The sequence below is a fragment of the Populus trichocarpa genome, chromosome 1 (genome assembly GCF_000002775.5).
Source record: "Populus trichocarpa isolate Nisqually-1 chromosome 1, P.trichocarpa_v4.1, whole genome shotgun sequence".
NCBI lineage: Eukaryota > Viridiplantae > Streptophyta > Magnoliopsida > Malpighiales > Salicaceae > Populus > Populus trichocarpa.
In genome coordinates, this window is record NC_037285.2 from 10,785,862 (window position 1) to 10,802,182 (window position 16,321).

General features: G+C 32.5%; 2 protein-coding genes across 3 annotated transcripts; one reads left to right on the plus strand and one right to left on the minus strand.

The window, feature by feature from the left end:
- The first annotated feature begins 3,365 nt into the window (after positions 1 to 3,365).
- Positions 3,366 to 8,712, plus strand: LOC18094083 (MOB kinase activator-like 1B). The gene is made up of 7 exons (XM_006368248.3): positions 3,366 to 3,634; positions 4,083 to 4,131; positions 5,553 to 5,661; positions 5,901 to 5,994; positions 6,786 to 6,919; positions 7,328 to 7,491; positions 8,409 to 8,712. Exons 1-7 carry the CDS (start codon positions 3,609 to 3,611, stop codon positions 8,481 to 8,483), a joined length of 651 nt encoding a protein of 216 aa, XP_006368310.1. The 5' UTR covers positions 3,366 to 3,608; the 3' UTR covers positions 8,484 to 8,712.
- Positions 8,713 to 12,400: 3,688 nt separating this feature from the next.
- Positions 12,401 to 16,116, minus strand: LOC18094084 (uncharacterized). Of its 2 annotated transcripts, none has more exons than XM_024593813.2 (4): positions 15,777 to 16,116; positions 14,733 to 15,181; positions 13,344 to 13,828; positions 12,401 to 12,931 (listed from the first exon to the last, which is right to left on the minus strand). In XM_024593813.2, exons 2-3 carry the CDS (start codon positions 15,077 to 15,079, stop codon positions 13,345 to 13,347), a joined length of 831 nt encoding a protein of 276 aa, XP_024449581.2. In that variant the 5' UTR covers positions 15,080 to 15,181; positions 15,777 to 16,116; the 3' UTR covers positions 12,401 to 12,931; position 13,344. The 2 variants fall into 2 exon arrangements, with proteins under 2 accessions (XP_024449581.2, XP_006368311.2); XM_006368249.3 differs by having other exon boundaries at positions 15,773 to 16,116.
- Positions 16,117 to 16,321: the final 205 nt, after the last annotated feature.

Sequence of the window (16,321 nt, forward strand, 5' to 3'; positions counted from 1 at the left end):
TACTATTATTTTTTTCAGTTTCATTATCTAACATTTGGTTGATTTTGAATGGGTTCATAATTTATTTTGGTTTTTTTTTGTAGGTTTATCACGATCTCAAGCAAATTATCTCATATTTGGTTGGTTCTCAATTTTGCTTGTATTTATTTTTGGTATCGTATTATTAAATAAAAAAAAGTTTCAGAAAAAACAAAGTTATTAAAACTTATAGAAGTTCATGGCTCGAATCACAGGTTTGATGGATTAACTTGGGTTCGGGTTGATTGAAAATTGAGTTTTATATTTTTTTTGTTTGCTTTCTATGAGATTGTTGCAATCTCAAACAAACAACCTGATATTAAGTCAATATTGAATTTTACGAGTGTTTATTTTTGTTATCATGTACTAAAATAAAAAATAGTTTTCAAAAAACAAAAGTTATTAAATCTAATAGGGTTTATAACCCAAGTTACAGGTTTGATGAGTTAGCTTGAGTTTATTGGGAACTGGGTTTTATAATATGTTTCAGTTTGCTTCCATGAGGTTATCGTGGTCTCAAACAAATATCCTGACATTGAGTTGATGTTTGATTTTACGAGCATGTGTTTTTGTTATCATATAATAAAATAAAAAAAATAGTTTAAAAAACTAGTGGAGTCCATGATTTGAGTCTGAGCTTGGCATGTTAAGCTGCGAAACCTGGGTTGATCTAATATTTTTTGTCGTCTGCATATTTTCTTTGAAAAGGTGTCATCTTGAATTTTTAAGTCAAACCATGTTTTTACTGATCATCGAGGTTATCTTTGGACATACTCAATCAAATGTGTTACGTCATGATAACTCTCACATAATTTACTTTGAAACCTAAATTATACAAAGAGTTGGGTTAAGAGATTTCAATGTTGACTTATTAGGCTAAGTTTTTAAAATTGTTGATTTTTATATAAAATTTTATGGATGTTATTGTGCTCGTAACTTTATTTTATTTTTTGTTTTATTGAGGAAATTCATCATATGGTATTGTGATTTAAAATTGAGATTTATTTACCTTTATGTTTTATTTTTTAAGATATGATTTCATATGATTTGCAATAAAAAAATTTCTTTTAAAAATACCATTGGATTGTATACCCTCACAAACATAGTCATAAAACCTAGATCGGCATGACAGATTGACCTAAGACTTGGCCTACTAAAGCCTGAATTGGTCCAAGTTGAAGAAAAATAAAAGAAGAAAAAATTGGGCAGTACCTTAAATCAGGTTTCATATCCATGCTCATTAATTGACAAAGCCCTTCACTCATCCCAGCCCACCTAGATCATTATGAGAGTAGTTGATGGTTGTCGGGCATTCTCCATCAAGTGCATATATGTTAAAATTTCATCTTGATCTATTATCATTCCAAATTCTAGTTTACATGAAAAAAATAGTTCGATGATATGTTGAAAAATAAATGTTTTGTCTATTTTCTTCTTTATTTCTTTTTTTTTTTTGATGAATCAATATATTTTTTATGTTTGCTTAAAAGCTCATGATGATAAGAGCCAAATGCAGGGTAATAACTCAATGTATCTAGTCTTGGTAGAACATCAAGCCCAGATAACATGGTCCCAACTTACTTTTAGACCCAACATTATTGAGTTTAGCTATACGCTAAACCCAAGTATATGGGTGTCTGACAAGGTACCAGACCCAACATCCTTGGGTTTAGCTACATGCTAAGCCCAAGTACATGTGGGTTTGACAGGATATCAGACCCAACATCCTTAGGTTTAGTTGCATGTTAAGCCCAAGTACATGTAGGTGTGACAAGATGTTAGACCTAACACCCTTGGGTTCAGCTACGTGCTGAGCTCAAGTGCATGTGAATCTAATAAGGTACCAAACTCAAACATCCTTAGGTTCAGCTACGCGCTAAGTTCGAGTACATGTGGGTATAGGAAGATGCTAGATCTAAATATCATTGGGTTCAACTATGCATTGAGCACAAGTGTATGTAGATCTAACAAGATGTTAGGCTTAACTGTCTTGGGTTCAGCTACACGCTGAGCCCAAATAGATGTGAGTCTTGCAAGATGTTAGGTCTATAACCCTTGGGTTTGGAATCATTCCAAACAGGGGGTGTTTGATTTGGAGGTGTGGTTGGCTTTTTTTATGGGACCCACATAAAAAGCATGCATTTTTTGTTTTTGTGAGGTGTGGTTTGTATTTTAAGAGAGTTGTACCCTTGAAAAAAAGTCACCACACCACACGAAAAATAAAAAATACATGTTTTTTTTACATGGGTCCCACCAAAAAAACCACTACACCTCCAAGCCAAACACCTTCTAAATACATATGAAGTTGATAATTTTTTAGGCCTCATGTTAAGTCATGTGGATTTGTTTGTTTATTCTCATATCTTTCAACATAAAATATTAAAAGTCAATAATGATTGTCTCCCTATATTCTTAGGTGTATAAAGTCTCCAAATGACTAACCACATTTTCATCAACATTAATTTTCTGTAAGGGATATCTATCTCTAATTGATGTTGTGTAAAAGATACTTATCTCTCATTAATGCTATTAGGAGAAAATAAATATTCAAGCAACATGACAAAGTTTAGAGACTATATATACTTTCTAAATTACTCAGGTAAATAGTTCACACCTTTTCTATTTTCTATTCATACTCTTATTTTATTGAGCATTTATCATGCATAACTAATAATAAACACCATTGTTCTCAATAATTTAAAGTTTATTCTCTTATTTATTGCATTTTTTAATTAAAAATTACTGATTTTATTATCGAATTATCTCTAAATCCTACAAAAAAAAACTGTTTTGCAGGTATTAAGTCTTCTATCACCAATTATCAATTTCTTGAACTCTAGACAAGGAAACATTAACGTAAACATGTGATTATTTTCTATCCAAACACTCAAAAACCTTTTTTATTGACCATATTGGATTTTAAAACACCATCACCTTTTTTGTTTGTAGTTTCTAATTATGAGATTCAATATTATGTTTTCTTTAGTTGATTTTTGGGTATTAGAATTATATATATATATATATATATATATATATATATATATATATATATAAAGCTCAAACTTATTCATCATAGTATAAAAAACAAAATAAAGTATAAACTCTCTCTGGGATATATTTTATTTAACTCGATTTTATTCATATAATAAAAAAAATCCTGCTTGAGTTGATGATGGCAAACGAGAATGATTTCCCCACTCATCATCAATCCACCCCACCATTTCCAAACCCAAATGAGAGAGGCAGTGATAACAACAATAATCATTATTAACAATGAAAAACACAAGAGAATGGATAAAAAGCATATTAAAATCTCGGAAAAACTTTAATAGAACTTTCCATTCCCATACACAAAATGAAAGGTACCATACATCTACAGAAAGGAGGTAAGGTACAAGTTCTTTTTCCTTCGTATTTCCTCTCTATGCCATCATCTCTCACCTCCCAATTACTCCATCGCACCATAATAATTAATAATTGAGAAGAAACCCCAACCCAAAAAGCTATAAAACAAAAGAGAACCGTATTTTACTTCTTCGTTGATTGCCCAAACACCCCTGAAGAAAGAAAAGCAATCTCTCTCTCTAGCCATGAGCAGTCTCTTTGGTTTGGGCAGGTAAGTGAAAACCTTTTTACTTTGGTAGGTTCATTTTAACTAGTTCCTCTTATTTTTCTTGATCGCTTTTAATTAATTAGATCTGCCGTGTTCTTCTCTTCCTGTGTTGACCTAACTTTAGTTATCAAGACACCATTTTTTTGGACCCTTAGCACTCGTTTACTCTTCAAGCATCAACCTTGATAGCTTACAAGTTAGTTTCATGTGCAGCTATCAATACAAGAATGTATTTTTTTGGTCACTTGCTGCATGGAGTGTACATTGAAATGTGAAAAAAGGATGGATCTTTTTTAATTGACAGATTTTAGCTGTTAATTGATTGATATACATGCCAATTATGTGAAAAAAGTGTTTCTTTGCGTGGATTTAAAGCTGTTGTTTATTCCATAGGAATTTCGTTGTTACGTTTTCTGCTGGTTAATCTGTCTAATAAGCTGCCTCAAAACAGAAATCAAAGGACATTCCGCCCAAAGAAGAGTGCACCATCAGGGAGTAAGGTTGCCTTTCTTCATTTGATTTATAATTCTGCTTATATTTAATATGGTCTTTGAATGTGATGAATGTATGACCTCATACCAGGGTATGTTGAATCTCTATGGCCTTTAGATGTCTTTGACGACCGGATGTTGAGGGAACATTTGGCTCCTAGGATATTTTCACCGTTCGGTCTCTTGAGATGCGTAGTCTTTTTCAACTTCTACTTTCTGATCATTGGACAGGGGGGGGGGGGAATTGTTGTTTAGAATTTGATACTTCCACATCAGAATATGATGAATATCTTGTTAAACGTTTATGACATTGGGACACTTATTAGATTTTATTTGTTTTGGCAATCCCACGGTGTCTTTACTAGATCTAGGCCTTTTTAAACAAATATGAAAATTCAAGAATAATTAAGTGGTAAAGATGCACAGAAATTATATTATATGCAAAATATGATTTAGAAAGAACAATGGGTCCGAGTTATGTTATCTGCACATACAGTAGAAGACAAAGAGTTGAAACTTGAAAGGTATGAGACCTCTAAATCAGTTGAGAGGAGTTCACAAGAGCTAAAGAAGGAATGGGAGAGCAACAGCGAAGGAACACTATCTTATACTTAAATAAATGAACTATATCATGACTAGAATAGACATAGCATATAATACAGGCACATGAATTTTTGAAGAGTGTATTCTGGTCAATGAACGTTTCCTTTCTGTCATCAATGAGAAATCTAGAACTTTAAGAAAATTAACAATTTCAAAGAGAATTGAGACATAAGAGCATACTACAATTCTAAAACGTGCAAAATGGTAAGTGTAGGAGATAGTTTTCGTTTTACCAAATAATTATGATTTTAGAGTAAAACGAGGAATTTTATAACTTAAGCAATTGTTACTCGGTACTAAAATAATTGATATGAATGAGTAGGATTACAATGAATTAGTGATTTAGGTTGTTCCAGGGGCTGGGAAACTTTAGAAAGGAAATAAATTGAGAATGTAAAGTGATTCATAGACATGCATATAGGGAAATTTATTTGCGAATGTCTCAACACGTGGTATTCATTAATAACAAAGACAGCAATAGAAGTTTTATGGAAGGTATTTTGGGACATGACGATGCATTTTCTGTATATGATTAGCAAAACCAATCTTAGACTGGAAAGTTAATGTCCACACCAAACTTTCCTTAGAAAGCTAACATAATAGCAAGAGCATCCCAGACATCGAAACACATTCGTTTAATATCATCTATATCCAGTTGCTCAAAAAAATGGCAAGACCACATACCAATTTAAGCATTGAAATGATTAATATACAGCGCAGTTAGGTCTGGCCTGAGCCTCTATCCCTTATTTATAATATTAGGCCTTGGATAAACAGACTCCTCAGTGGCAATATTCTTGTTGAATCTCTAACTTGTCATGATGCAGGGTGCGCAACTTAGAAAGCACATTGATGCGACCTTGGGCAGTGGAAACCTGAGGGAAGCAGTAAGACTTCCTCCTGGAGAGGATTTGAATGAATGGCTTGCTGTCAACAGTAATTGCACTCTCTCTCTCTCTCTCTCTGCCTGTTTGTGATCTTAGAATAACAAGTTCTGGCACCTTCTTTTTACCATCATCAATCAGTTATTATAGTGTGGATAATGAAATTGTGTGGTACTTGAAGCACTGCAATATTGAGTTGAACTGTTGTATTATTCTTTCTTTAGAGAGCTAATTTAGTGCAAGCTTCTATGTAAATTCAAATCTGAAAAGTTTTTGGCTTTCTGATTTCAGCTGTGGATTTCTTCAACCAAGTGAATCTTCTCTTTGGTACCCTCACAGAGTTCTGTACTCCTGAGAACTGTTCTACTATGAGTGCAGGCCCCAAGTATGGATTTTTTGTACTTCCTTATTATAGTTTTGCTTATGTGTATTGATGTTCCAAAATATCATCTTGGATGGGTATTTGGGAAGAATTCCCTGTCATTTCTGGTGGCTGGAATTCCTTTTCTGTCAGGCAGCAAATAAATTTAAGACTAACAACCTAGGAAGTTACCATAAAAGGTTCCCGTTTCACACGACCAGAATTATATGACCACCCAAACCCCCTCTGTTTTAGACTTTAGGAAATATGGTATTTTCAACATTTTGAAAAACCAGGCAAGTGATTTTCCATTCACAGTCACTGTGCAGTTCATTCAAAAATAGTGTGATAGTTAATTTTGAATATTGCCAAACAAGGATGTTTATTCAAAATATCTAAAATAATTAGATATTTAAATTTCTTGAATTAATAGTCCTGATGTTTTCTATCACCAGTGCTCCCACATCACCTAGTCTTCCACATGGATTCTACTCATGTATTTTCAAACTATTCATCTTCAATGGATTAAGTTGTAAGTTTTGAGATCACCAGTGCATATTAAATTTTACAACTTGGGCTCCCATAAATCAAATGAATGTGCAAATAGCACATTAAACCATTGATTTTTCGTTATTGAAATGAAAGGCGAGAGTTCTCTTCAACCTTTTTCCAGATTGCTTACAAAGGATAATTGACCAAGCTGATTATTATGGATTTGGCTTCTATCCATATTAAGCTAATTCCAAGTGTATTCAAACAGTTTTAGCCTTGTGTTTGTATTTCAAATGTGATTTGATGCATATGAAATTTTTCAGGTATGAGTATAGATGGGCCGATGGGGTACAGATCAAGAAACCTATTGAGGTTTCTGCTCCAAAATATGTTGAATATTTAATGGACTGGATTGAAGCTCAGCTTGACGATGAATCCATATTTCCTCAAAGACTTGGTAATTAATCATTAGACTTGGTACTTTTTTCCAAACTATTGCGAAATGAAGGTAACGTAGTTGACTTGTTTGGCCCTAAGACACATTCAGGTCAGTGACAAATTGTTAGGCTGTGGTTGTGTTGGGGATTGGGTTCAAATCTTCGCTAATAATAAATATAAGAATGGTTGGAGTTTTTCATGCATGATATTGTAAGCAAGGGTAATGATTTTGGGGATGCTGGTTTAATTACCATTACAGATATGTCATCATCACCATCGCCTCTGTAATTGAAAGTCTACAACTACTATATTAATAATTTTATGGTGTTTTTGGGCCATGGATGATCGTAAACTGTAGAAGTCTGCATGTTTAATTAATTCCCTGCTGTCATAAAAAAGAGCACTTCTCCTAATTTCAATTTTGCAGGTGCACCATTTCCTCCCAACTTCAAGGAGGTTGTTAAGACGATCTTCAAACGACTATTCCGTGTATATGCCCATATTTATCACTCTCATTTTCAGAAAATTGTGAGCCTCAAAGAGGAAGCCCATCTGAACACGTGCTTCAAGCATTTCATCCTATTTACCCATGTGAGTTCCTTGCTGCATATTTCAAATAATTTTATATTGCTCTGTTAATCAAGAGGGACTTCTTTTTTTCAAGCGCAATTAACTTGATGTGATATTATTTTTTCCATGCAGCACATATTCTAAACCTCTTTATTAAAAAAAATCTTATTCTTTATTTCCTTTCCTGAAAAAATGTTATTTACTGTTTGCTTAGTACTGTTTTTTCCCCTCATGCTCTTCCTTAGTGATGCAGCAAAAATTTGAGACGTCTGCCCTACTAGGTTCTATGGAGGATCAGAGCATGGAAATTGGGGGTTGTAAGGGTTAAGATTTTAAAGTAAAAAAAAAAGGGATTTACGGTTTGGAATTTGATTTGAGGATGAAAGTCCAAGGCTACTAGCTTCATACTAGTAGGTTTTCTAGGAATCACACGTGGAGGAAGAAAAATTTAAGCATCACACATAGGGTTCACAGGAGTCACATCTAAGCACAGCCTTTAAAGCATAAATGCTGGAGAAGCTATTCAAACACCCGATTCTCTAAAATAAAGCATCACAAATGGAGGTAATTTATAGACTAAACATATTCCTAAAGCTTTAGGTAGTTAGATCCTAAACAACAAGGATACAGACTCTTTTATAAAAAATAAAAATATTACTTTTCCTGCATTAAACCTACTTGATTAAGGACAAATAAAACACTGAAACATGAAATAAAAACCTAGACCTAGACAATTTCCAACATATCTGGAAATCATAGAAATATCCCTATCTTTGACAATCACTGCAAAATACAATAATTCTACTTGTTTTGTCTGCATCACAGTGTCTGTCAAGTTGCCGTTCTATTTGTTCTTAAAAAAAGCTGCAATCTAGTTTCATGCAGAACTTTGTTGTCAGGCAGTTGTTCTTATATTACATTATACTGTTTTTGTGCAGGAATTTGGGCTAATAGACAAGAAGGAGCTTGCTCCCCTTCAAGAGCTTATAGAATCCATTATCGTTCCGTACTAAAAGGGGTGTGTTAGATTTCATCACAAGGATGCATGGTAAAACCAAATAAGTACTGCTAATCAGAAATTGATGTAACAGTCTCCTTGCTGCTGCTTTGAATAATCAAGTATTGTGCATTGCATGTGCCACATGCTTATATATTTCAAGTGTTTCCATAGTAACTCTTCTTGGCTGTATCATGAAAAACTGTTCTCTCTTTTTTGGTACAATATGAAAACTGTTTAAAGAACCTTTGTCTGAAGGGGACTGGTAAAAATTGTATAGGCCCCATCTTGTGATGAGGTGGATTTCCAGCCAGAAAGGCATTACTGGTTGGAGCTTCTATTGCCGGCAATTGGCACCTTTTAAATTCAGGAGAGCTGCAAACAGCAGTTACTAAATTTCTGATTTGTTTCAAGGTTACTTTATGGCATGGGATGATCTTGTCGGCTTTAAAAGTCGACCTGCAGAGCTGTCATAAATTCTGTTTTGGATCTTTCTTTTGCTATCATGAAAGTTTTTAATTTTTAATTTGAGAACTGAACATGATTCACAGTAATAGTTGTTAATTGTTATTGAATATTATGGTGGGAATTTGATGTAATGTTTCGATTTTTTATTCAATTGAGTAACAATAAAAATAGATATCCGTAAAAAAAATAACAATTTAAATTTTAAGGAATATATGTATTTTTCAGTTAAAAATCTCTCCTCTTATTCATATCTTTTTAAGAAAAAGCAAAACATTAGCAATGTGGTTTATTAAATAAGAAATAAAGCAATTAAATAAAAATTAGAAAAAAAATGTAATGAAAAATAAATATGTTTAATGAGAACTGTTTTTCTTTGTTTTATTCCAAGTGTTTTTTATTTATAAAAATACTTTTTAAATTAAAAATTATCATAATCTTAAAAGATAATTTATACATTAAATATCAAAAATTATAAAATCTAGAAAAAACAAAAAAAAAACTTACAATAATAAAATAGATATTTTATTTGTATTAAATGATTTTGAATTCTTTTTTTTTAAATAAACACATTTGATTCATATATAATTATTAAGAAAGTAATTGTTAATATTATTATAAAAAGCTAACTTATTATTTTAAAATTATGACACAATTAAATAATTATTTAAATAAATTTATTAAAATTCAATCATAAAATGTACAAAAAAAAAAATTAGGGTTATTATTTTTTTTTTTTTGCTAGGCATGCCTCGATCAGAGAGATTGGCCTGCGCTCTCGATTCAATATTATAAAGCCCAGGCGTGTCTAGGCTTGGAAAGCTAAATCTGTGAGCCTAGTTTTTTTATATATATAAAAAAAGAAATAGATGACATGTTATCCATCCTTATATTTTTTTTAAATAGCACGGATAACATTTCATCTGTCATCAATATTTTTCAATCACTGAAGGTGGCTTTAATGATTGAAAAATCAAGGTACAAGTGTTTTAATCTAAAAAACTTAAATTTTAACTCTTTTTTTTTCCCCAAAAACATGGACAAATCATCGTATGAACCTCTAAAAACTCCATTCCTAACACTAAAGCACATTTTAATTAGATAAAAAAACTCAAAATCAAATAAAATTTTAAAATTTGTTTGAGTCCTGATCACCTTGTCACGCATAGTTGAAAATAGAAATCACCTTTATTGAATTTCATTTTAAAAACAAATTCAAAAACACAACATCAAAATTGTAGTTGTTGATGGTTGAAATATGGTCATCTAATAATTCTATCTCCTTTTTTCTCTGATAACTTTCCTTTTCTTCTCTATATATTCAGGGAGTGATATAAAAAAAAATGAATTTAAGAATCAAACTATAAAAAGCCTAAACAAAAAGGATCAAATATGAAAAAAATAAAATTGAATGGACTAAAATGAACTTTTCCATGCCAACACGTGAAAAGGTTTTATTTTTCTGAAATATCAATTTTGATCTTTCACTTTTAGTTTTAAGAACTTGAAATTCAATTTAGTAAATTTGATCTTTAATCCAACATTGGAGTATATTTAACGACATATCAAGCATGTGAGACCGTGCAAATCAAAACATATAATAACACAATAGAACTATGTCAACATAGCTTATAAGGATGTAATTGAAAATAAATGAAATTCAATGATTAAAATGAAAAAAGCTCAGGACTTAGGGACCTGGAAAATTGTCTATGAATATTAATGTGAAAAGTAAAATGAGAGAGAAGCCATAGTAGATGAACAATAAGAAAACCAAATCTCTTAGTTTAATTTATAATTGTAATATAATTATTGATATTTCTCACGCTTGAGATATTTTTCTAAAATCTATTTTCTATTCAATTATATAATAAACACACACACATATATATATATTCTCATAGGCAAGACAACAAATAAAATAATGGGGGATATATATATTATTTTTGTCAAAATTATCTTTTCTTATTCTTCATTTTTTTTTTGATAATATGTTTTTTCATTAGCAACATGGTTTATTAAATAAAAATTAATGGCAACTACAAAAAATTATTTGCAAAAAATATAATGGTTTAACTACAAAACATTATTTGCAAACAATTAGAAGGAAAAATGTATATTTTTAGTCAAAAACTTAATTTCTTATTCATGTATTTCTTTTTTGTTTTGATGGAAACATGTTTTCATGAGAAGTATTTTTTTTTTCAAGTAAAAACCTATTATTATCATGAAAGGAAGTTTCAATTGCAAAAAAATCATTATTAGATAATTTTTACACACCTACACGAGAAAAGTAAATCATTATTAGATTATTTTTACACACCTATATAAATTTTTTTTTTGAGAAAATTATATAAAGTAATTTATAATAAGAAATAATAGATATTTTATACTCATTCAATATTAATGAACAAATTATTTTAAAAATGATATATATTAGGCTAATACATAATTATACATAAAAAAAAATAGTTAATATCATCATAACAAGCTCCTATTTCTTTAAAACATTGGCATAATTAAATATTTTCTTACTGACATAATTTTTATTATTTTCTCTATTCCATTGAAATTTACATTAGCAATTACTAACAAAACAAATTCAGCCGATAATTTCCATTGGCAATTATTGACGAAAAAATTTCATTTTTATTTATATTAAAAAATATAGATGGAATATTTTATATTTGCATTTGTTATTTGCTATTTTTCTGATAATAGACAAATTTAATGACACGAGGTTTAAATTTGTAGTAAAAATACACAATTAAAAGAAAAAGGGATCAAACTAGAAATGGCCAATCTCATATTCAAATGAAATGGTACTTTTTAATTCACCTATTTCTTATTAATTTTTTTCCCATCCTTTTAGTTTTTGAAAATTTTATTTTAATCCAAAAATTTATTTTTCAACCTCTAAATTTAAAAGAGGAGACAAGAAAGTCACAAAAAAATAAAAGGAAAGAAAAAAAAAAACTTGATGGTCACATTTCAACATAAAAAAAAAAAATCAATTTTGATATTAATGATATTTTTTTATTCTTTATCTTGTTAGAAAAAAATAGATCAATATTCCAAAGTTTTTTGGATTCAAGTTTTTTTTTTTTTACCAATTTTTTTTTTTATCAAAGTTTAGAAATGAGTTCCTCGAGGTCTGTCTCTGGAGTGTTTATTCGGTACTTTGAGGAATAGTTGAATTTATTTTTTTTTGGTGCTAAAAGCACAGTTGTCACTGACTAGGGGACGGAGAGGGAGGCTAAACCTAAAACAAAATTTCCCATTTGTTGGATTAGCAAGGAAAATTTGTGTCGTTAGTGTTTGGTTAACGAGTTCTAAATGTTTTTGATTTTGATGTTAAGAACAAATTTTATAAATTAGAACCATTTTGACATGACTTTATCCACTTTAAATTAATTCTAACCATACTTATAACTTTTCCTTAAATCAAAAGATAAAAAACAACTTACGAAAACCATAAGAAACATAACTTTAATTTCTAGAATATCTCATCTCCAATTCGGCGTTTCTTATTAGTATGATCTGGCTAACCCATGCATCATGTTGAACCCTTCTCTTGGATGAAACCTGTCTTTCCAGTTAATTTTCAACCCCCTCCACTCTCCCCTGCAAAGGGGAAGGGAGGAGACAAATACATTGCACTTATTTGCACAAGGTTATTCTTGAATTTTCAAAATCAAATGATGCACGAACTGAAGAAGGTGCAGGGAAGGCAAAACTGTTAAAAAAAAAAAAAAAATTCAAGTTGATGGGTCGTTGTTGTGCCTCCTTGGAACCACCATGCTCCCCGTTTCAATCTATTTGTTTTTTGCCTTTCTAACCACTGATTTTGATGCACCAAATGCTAAGTCACGTACAGAGCTTGCAGACTAGAGCTCGCGATGCTTCCTTCTAATCCAAGACCAAGGCTTCAAAAGGTGCCATGTACTTTTTAGAGACCCTCCAATCATACTAACCTCCGGTAGCACTCATGCTAGAAACCTGTAAAGCCACAAAATTGACCCCTTTAATCAATGAAAGATGCATACATTTTGTTATCTGATTAAACACCGGAACCTTTTATCCAAAGAGAATCTGTTTCCAAAGCCTGTCCAGGCTGTGCATTGTGTAGCATTTTGACATTGCATTAAAGAAGACTTTTTTTTCAAAAAAAGAAAAAACAGCTTAGTTTCCATTGATGGGATTCTGAATGACAGATAAGTACCTTCAAGAGTACAAGCAAATTAGAAAGATAAAATGTTCCTTCAAATTATAAGAGCGGAAATAGGATGCTTTCATTTCACAGGAGATCCACATTACTCGTGAAGCAGATAAAACAATGACTAGCAGTACAACTATAGCAGATAAATAAAAGGAAGTGGAAATGGGGTGAGATTGAAGCCCGTATTTTTACCTCAGTCTAATCCATCTTGAAGCACACGCGAGCTATTAAGATCAGAATGCCCATATCTTGAAGCTGCGAAACCATAAGCTGCCGCAACTGCAACTAGGACACCAAAGACCATGGAAAAGAGCTGAAAGGTTGCAAGCAGCTCGCCTCGAATCTGACTTTCCGATGATCGACACATAATCTGATTGCCCTTAAGCTGACATCCATCCGGCATCATGGGACCATAGAGACAGAAGGCAGTCTGGTAAAACCAGAGGCCTTGCAGAGTCATTGCAATGCCACTAGATAAATCAACCGGAAAGTTGGTTGGGAGAAGAGCCCCCGTGACAATGGATAAAACACAGAGGCCAATCAGGAGGACAAGGAGGAGATGGTAGTGCCCTTCAAGACCTTTATGGGTTGTTGAGTGAAAGTAAAACAATAGATACTCTGCAGAAAATGCTGCTGCAGCAACCAAACAGAGGACTCCTTCTGGCAAGGGTAGAAAACTGAACAAACAGTTGAAACTTAAATCAGCAAGAAAGCTCCTTCAGAGAAGTCTACTGAACATCTTTTTTTTTCCTCTTTGAGAACTATAACAGAAATTAAATTTCTGGTGTGTATGTCAGTGTGCAACTGTGCATTCAGAACTAATCTCTCTTATGTATGGTTGTAAGTGGTCTTCCATGTACCTAAATTAACCGTGTAGAAAATGTTAAGCACATGTTTTTGCCATTATTGCATTATCCGTAACTGCAACCTACCAAGAAAATGTATTTCTGTGTTCATGATCCTATGAACAAAACCGTGAAAGTTATAACAAACATCATGCGAAATTCATAAAGTTTAAAGTTTCTTGTGAGCTTATGATTGCTATATAATTCAAAAGCATCTTTATTATCCACTTTAACTCTTCACGGGTATGTAATCGAACTATTGCTAACCACACATTTAGCTTTCACAAAGTAGTTGCTTCGTGCAAATAAGCTCTTATCTAGACCTCGTTTTGCCTCCAGCAGGATGTACCGTTTTAAAGTTCAGACTGTCCAAACTTCAGGACAAGTCAACATGAATGATCACGATGGCTGCAGAGTATAGACCAGACTCACAAGAACACTATGGTCTTGGGCATGCAGAATGAGGATGACGAAGTTAAATGTTAATTATGGTACAGGCACAGCAATCATATGATTTGGCCTTATGCAACACCATTTTCTTATGCATAGAAAATAAAAATTGAAGTCCTATGCTATTCTGCCTCGGATTCAATTGAATGAAACCAACCAATCCCAGATATGAAAAGTTTAAATCTCTTTTACCTCGATTAAACAGATAGCTATTAATATCAAATATTAATATTTTTTTAATAAAGTAAAAAACAATCCACAAACAGTGAGATTATAAATGACCAACCTTGTTTTCTCTGATAGCAAACCGACAGCCCCAAAAATAAAGAACATGAGAAGCATTCCGCCGTGCTCAAAATCATTCATATGATGAGGATTCAAGACTCCATTGACAAAAAACTTGAGGTGTGTAGAGTACAAAAGCTCAATACACATATCAATAAAGGCACCGCCCGCCACCAGATACAGCTCTAAGTATTTCAGCTTCCCATCAAAACCAGGCACAGGGTTCCAAACCCTGACTCTAAATGACTTTGGATTCGATAAATATCTAACCAAAGAGCTCCATATATGCCACACACCAACCAATAAAAACAACGTTCCTGGTAAAGCATGACCCTTGAAAGAACCCATCCTTTTTGTGCACTAATGCTACTCCCACTCCACTCTCCTTATTCAACTACTACACTGAAATCCTTTGCAACTTGTTTGTCTTCTTGATTCAACAAATGGGTTCTGATTCAAAATGAGGGAAAAGAAAGAAGAGTTTTAGACTTTTGAGTATTTTTGGAATAAAGCAGGCTTTTTCCCAGTTTATTTCTATGACAGTATTTTCATCGTAGAAGACTTTTTCAAAGCAAAGGAAGCTTCTTCACGGTAGATAAATAAAAATGGGTTTCCGTGTCTGCTCTGTTTTGTTGAGGAGAAAATCAAGCAAAATAATTTTCTTTTTTCTTTTTTTGACAAAACAAACAAAGAGAAAACAGAAACGGCAGCTCATTGCAGATCTGTCGATGCGAGTCTTAAAAAAAATTGTTGCAAAGCCTGTCAATAACTCATGAAATAAATTTTCTCAGGAAACAATCAGACTTCAGGTAAAATCAATCCCGCTTTAAAAGTCAAAATTAAAACAGATGGCAAAATCGTATTTCTTTCTTCTGGCAAAAAGTCCATATCAAAATCTAGCATTTCCCCTGAACATGAAAATAGAAAAATGAAAGAGAGAGAGAGAGAGTAAAAAGAATATGTACTGAATTGTTTGTTACCACGTTGGTACATGAACTATAAAAGTGCAGTAGTATATTGGATAATATAATTTTTACGTACTTACATGATGATGGAAATTGGAATGATTGATTTCGAGAACAAAAGCTATGGTTCTGTTGTTGAGAAGCGCATAATTAGGATCCAAAAAAAGTTAGTGCTTGCTTGAGCTCCCTTCTCCAAGCAGATACTATTGTTAATTTAGAGCGAGAGAGAGAGGTGGTGGTGGTGGTGGTGGCCCTGGTGGCTGAGGGCGATCTGAAAAGGAAATTGGGAAAGCCAGCAAAAAGAGATGGAAATAATGAAGGAATCATTTGAAATGGATCGTCAACTTGTTATCACTATCTACCTATGTCCGCGTATCAAATTTGTCCCTCCATGATGCTGCTTTTGACTGGACGCTAGTCTGTATGTACACGTGACCCCAGCACAGCACTGTATAGCATGGTTGTCAAATATGACCAACCCCGGCGGATTCAACTCGGACCCGAGCATTCGAGATCTTGACCGGATTTTAAATAAGAAAAATCTAGGCTTATAAAAGAACAAACTAAACTTGGATGACTGGTCGGGTTAATTCAAAACTCAAGTGATCCTGGTTTATATATATAT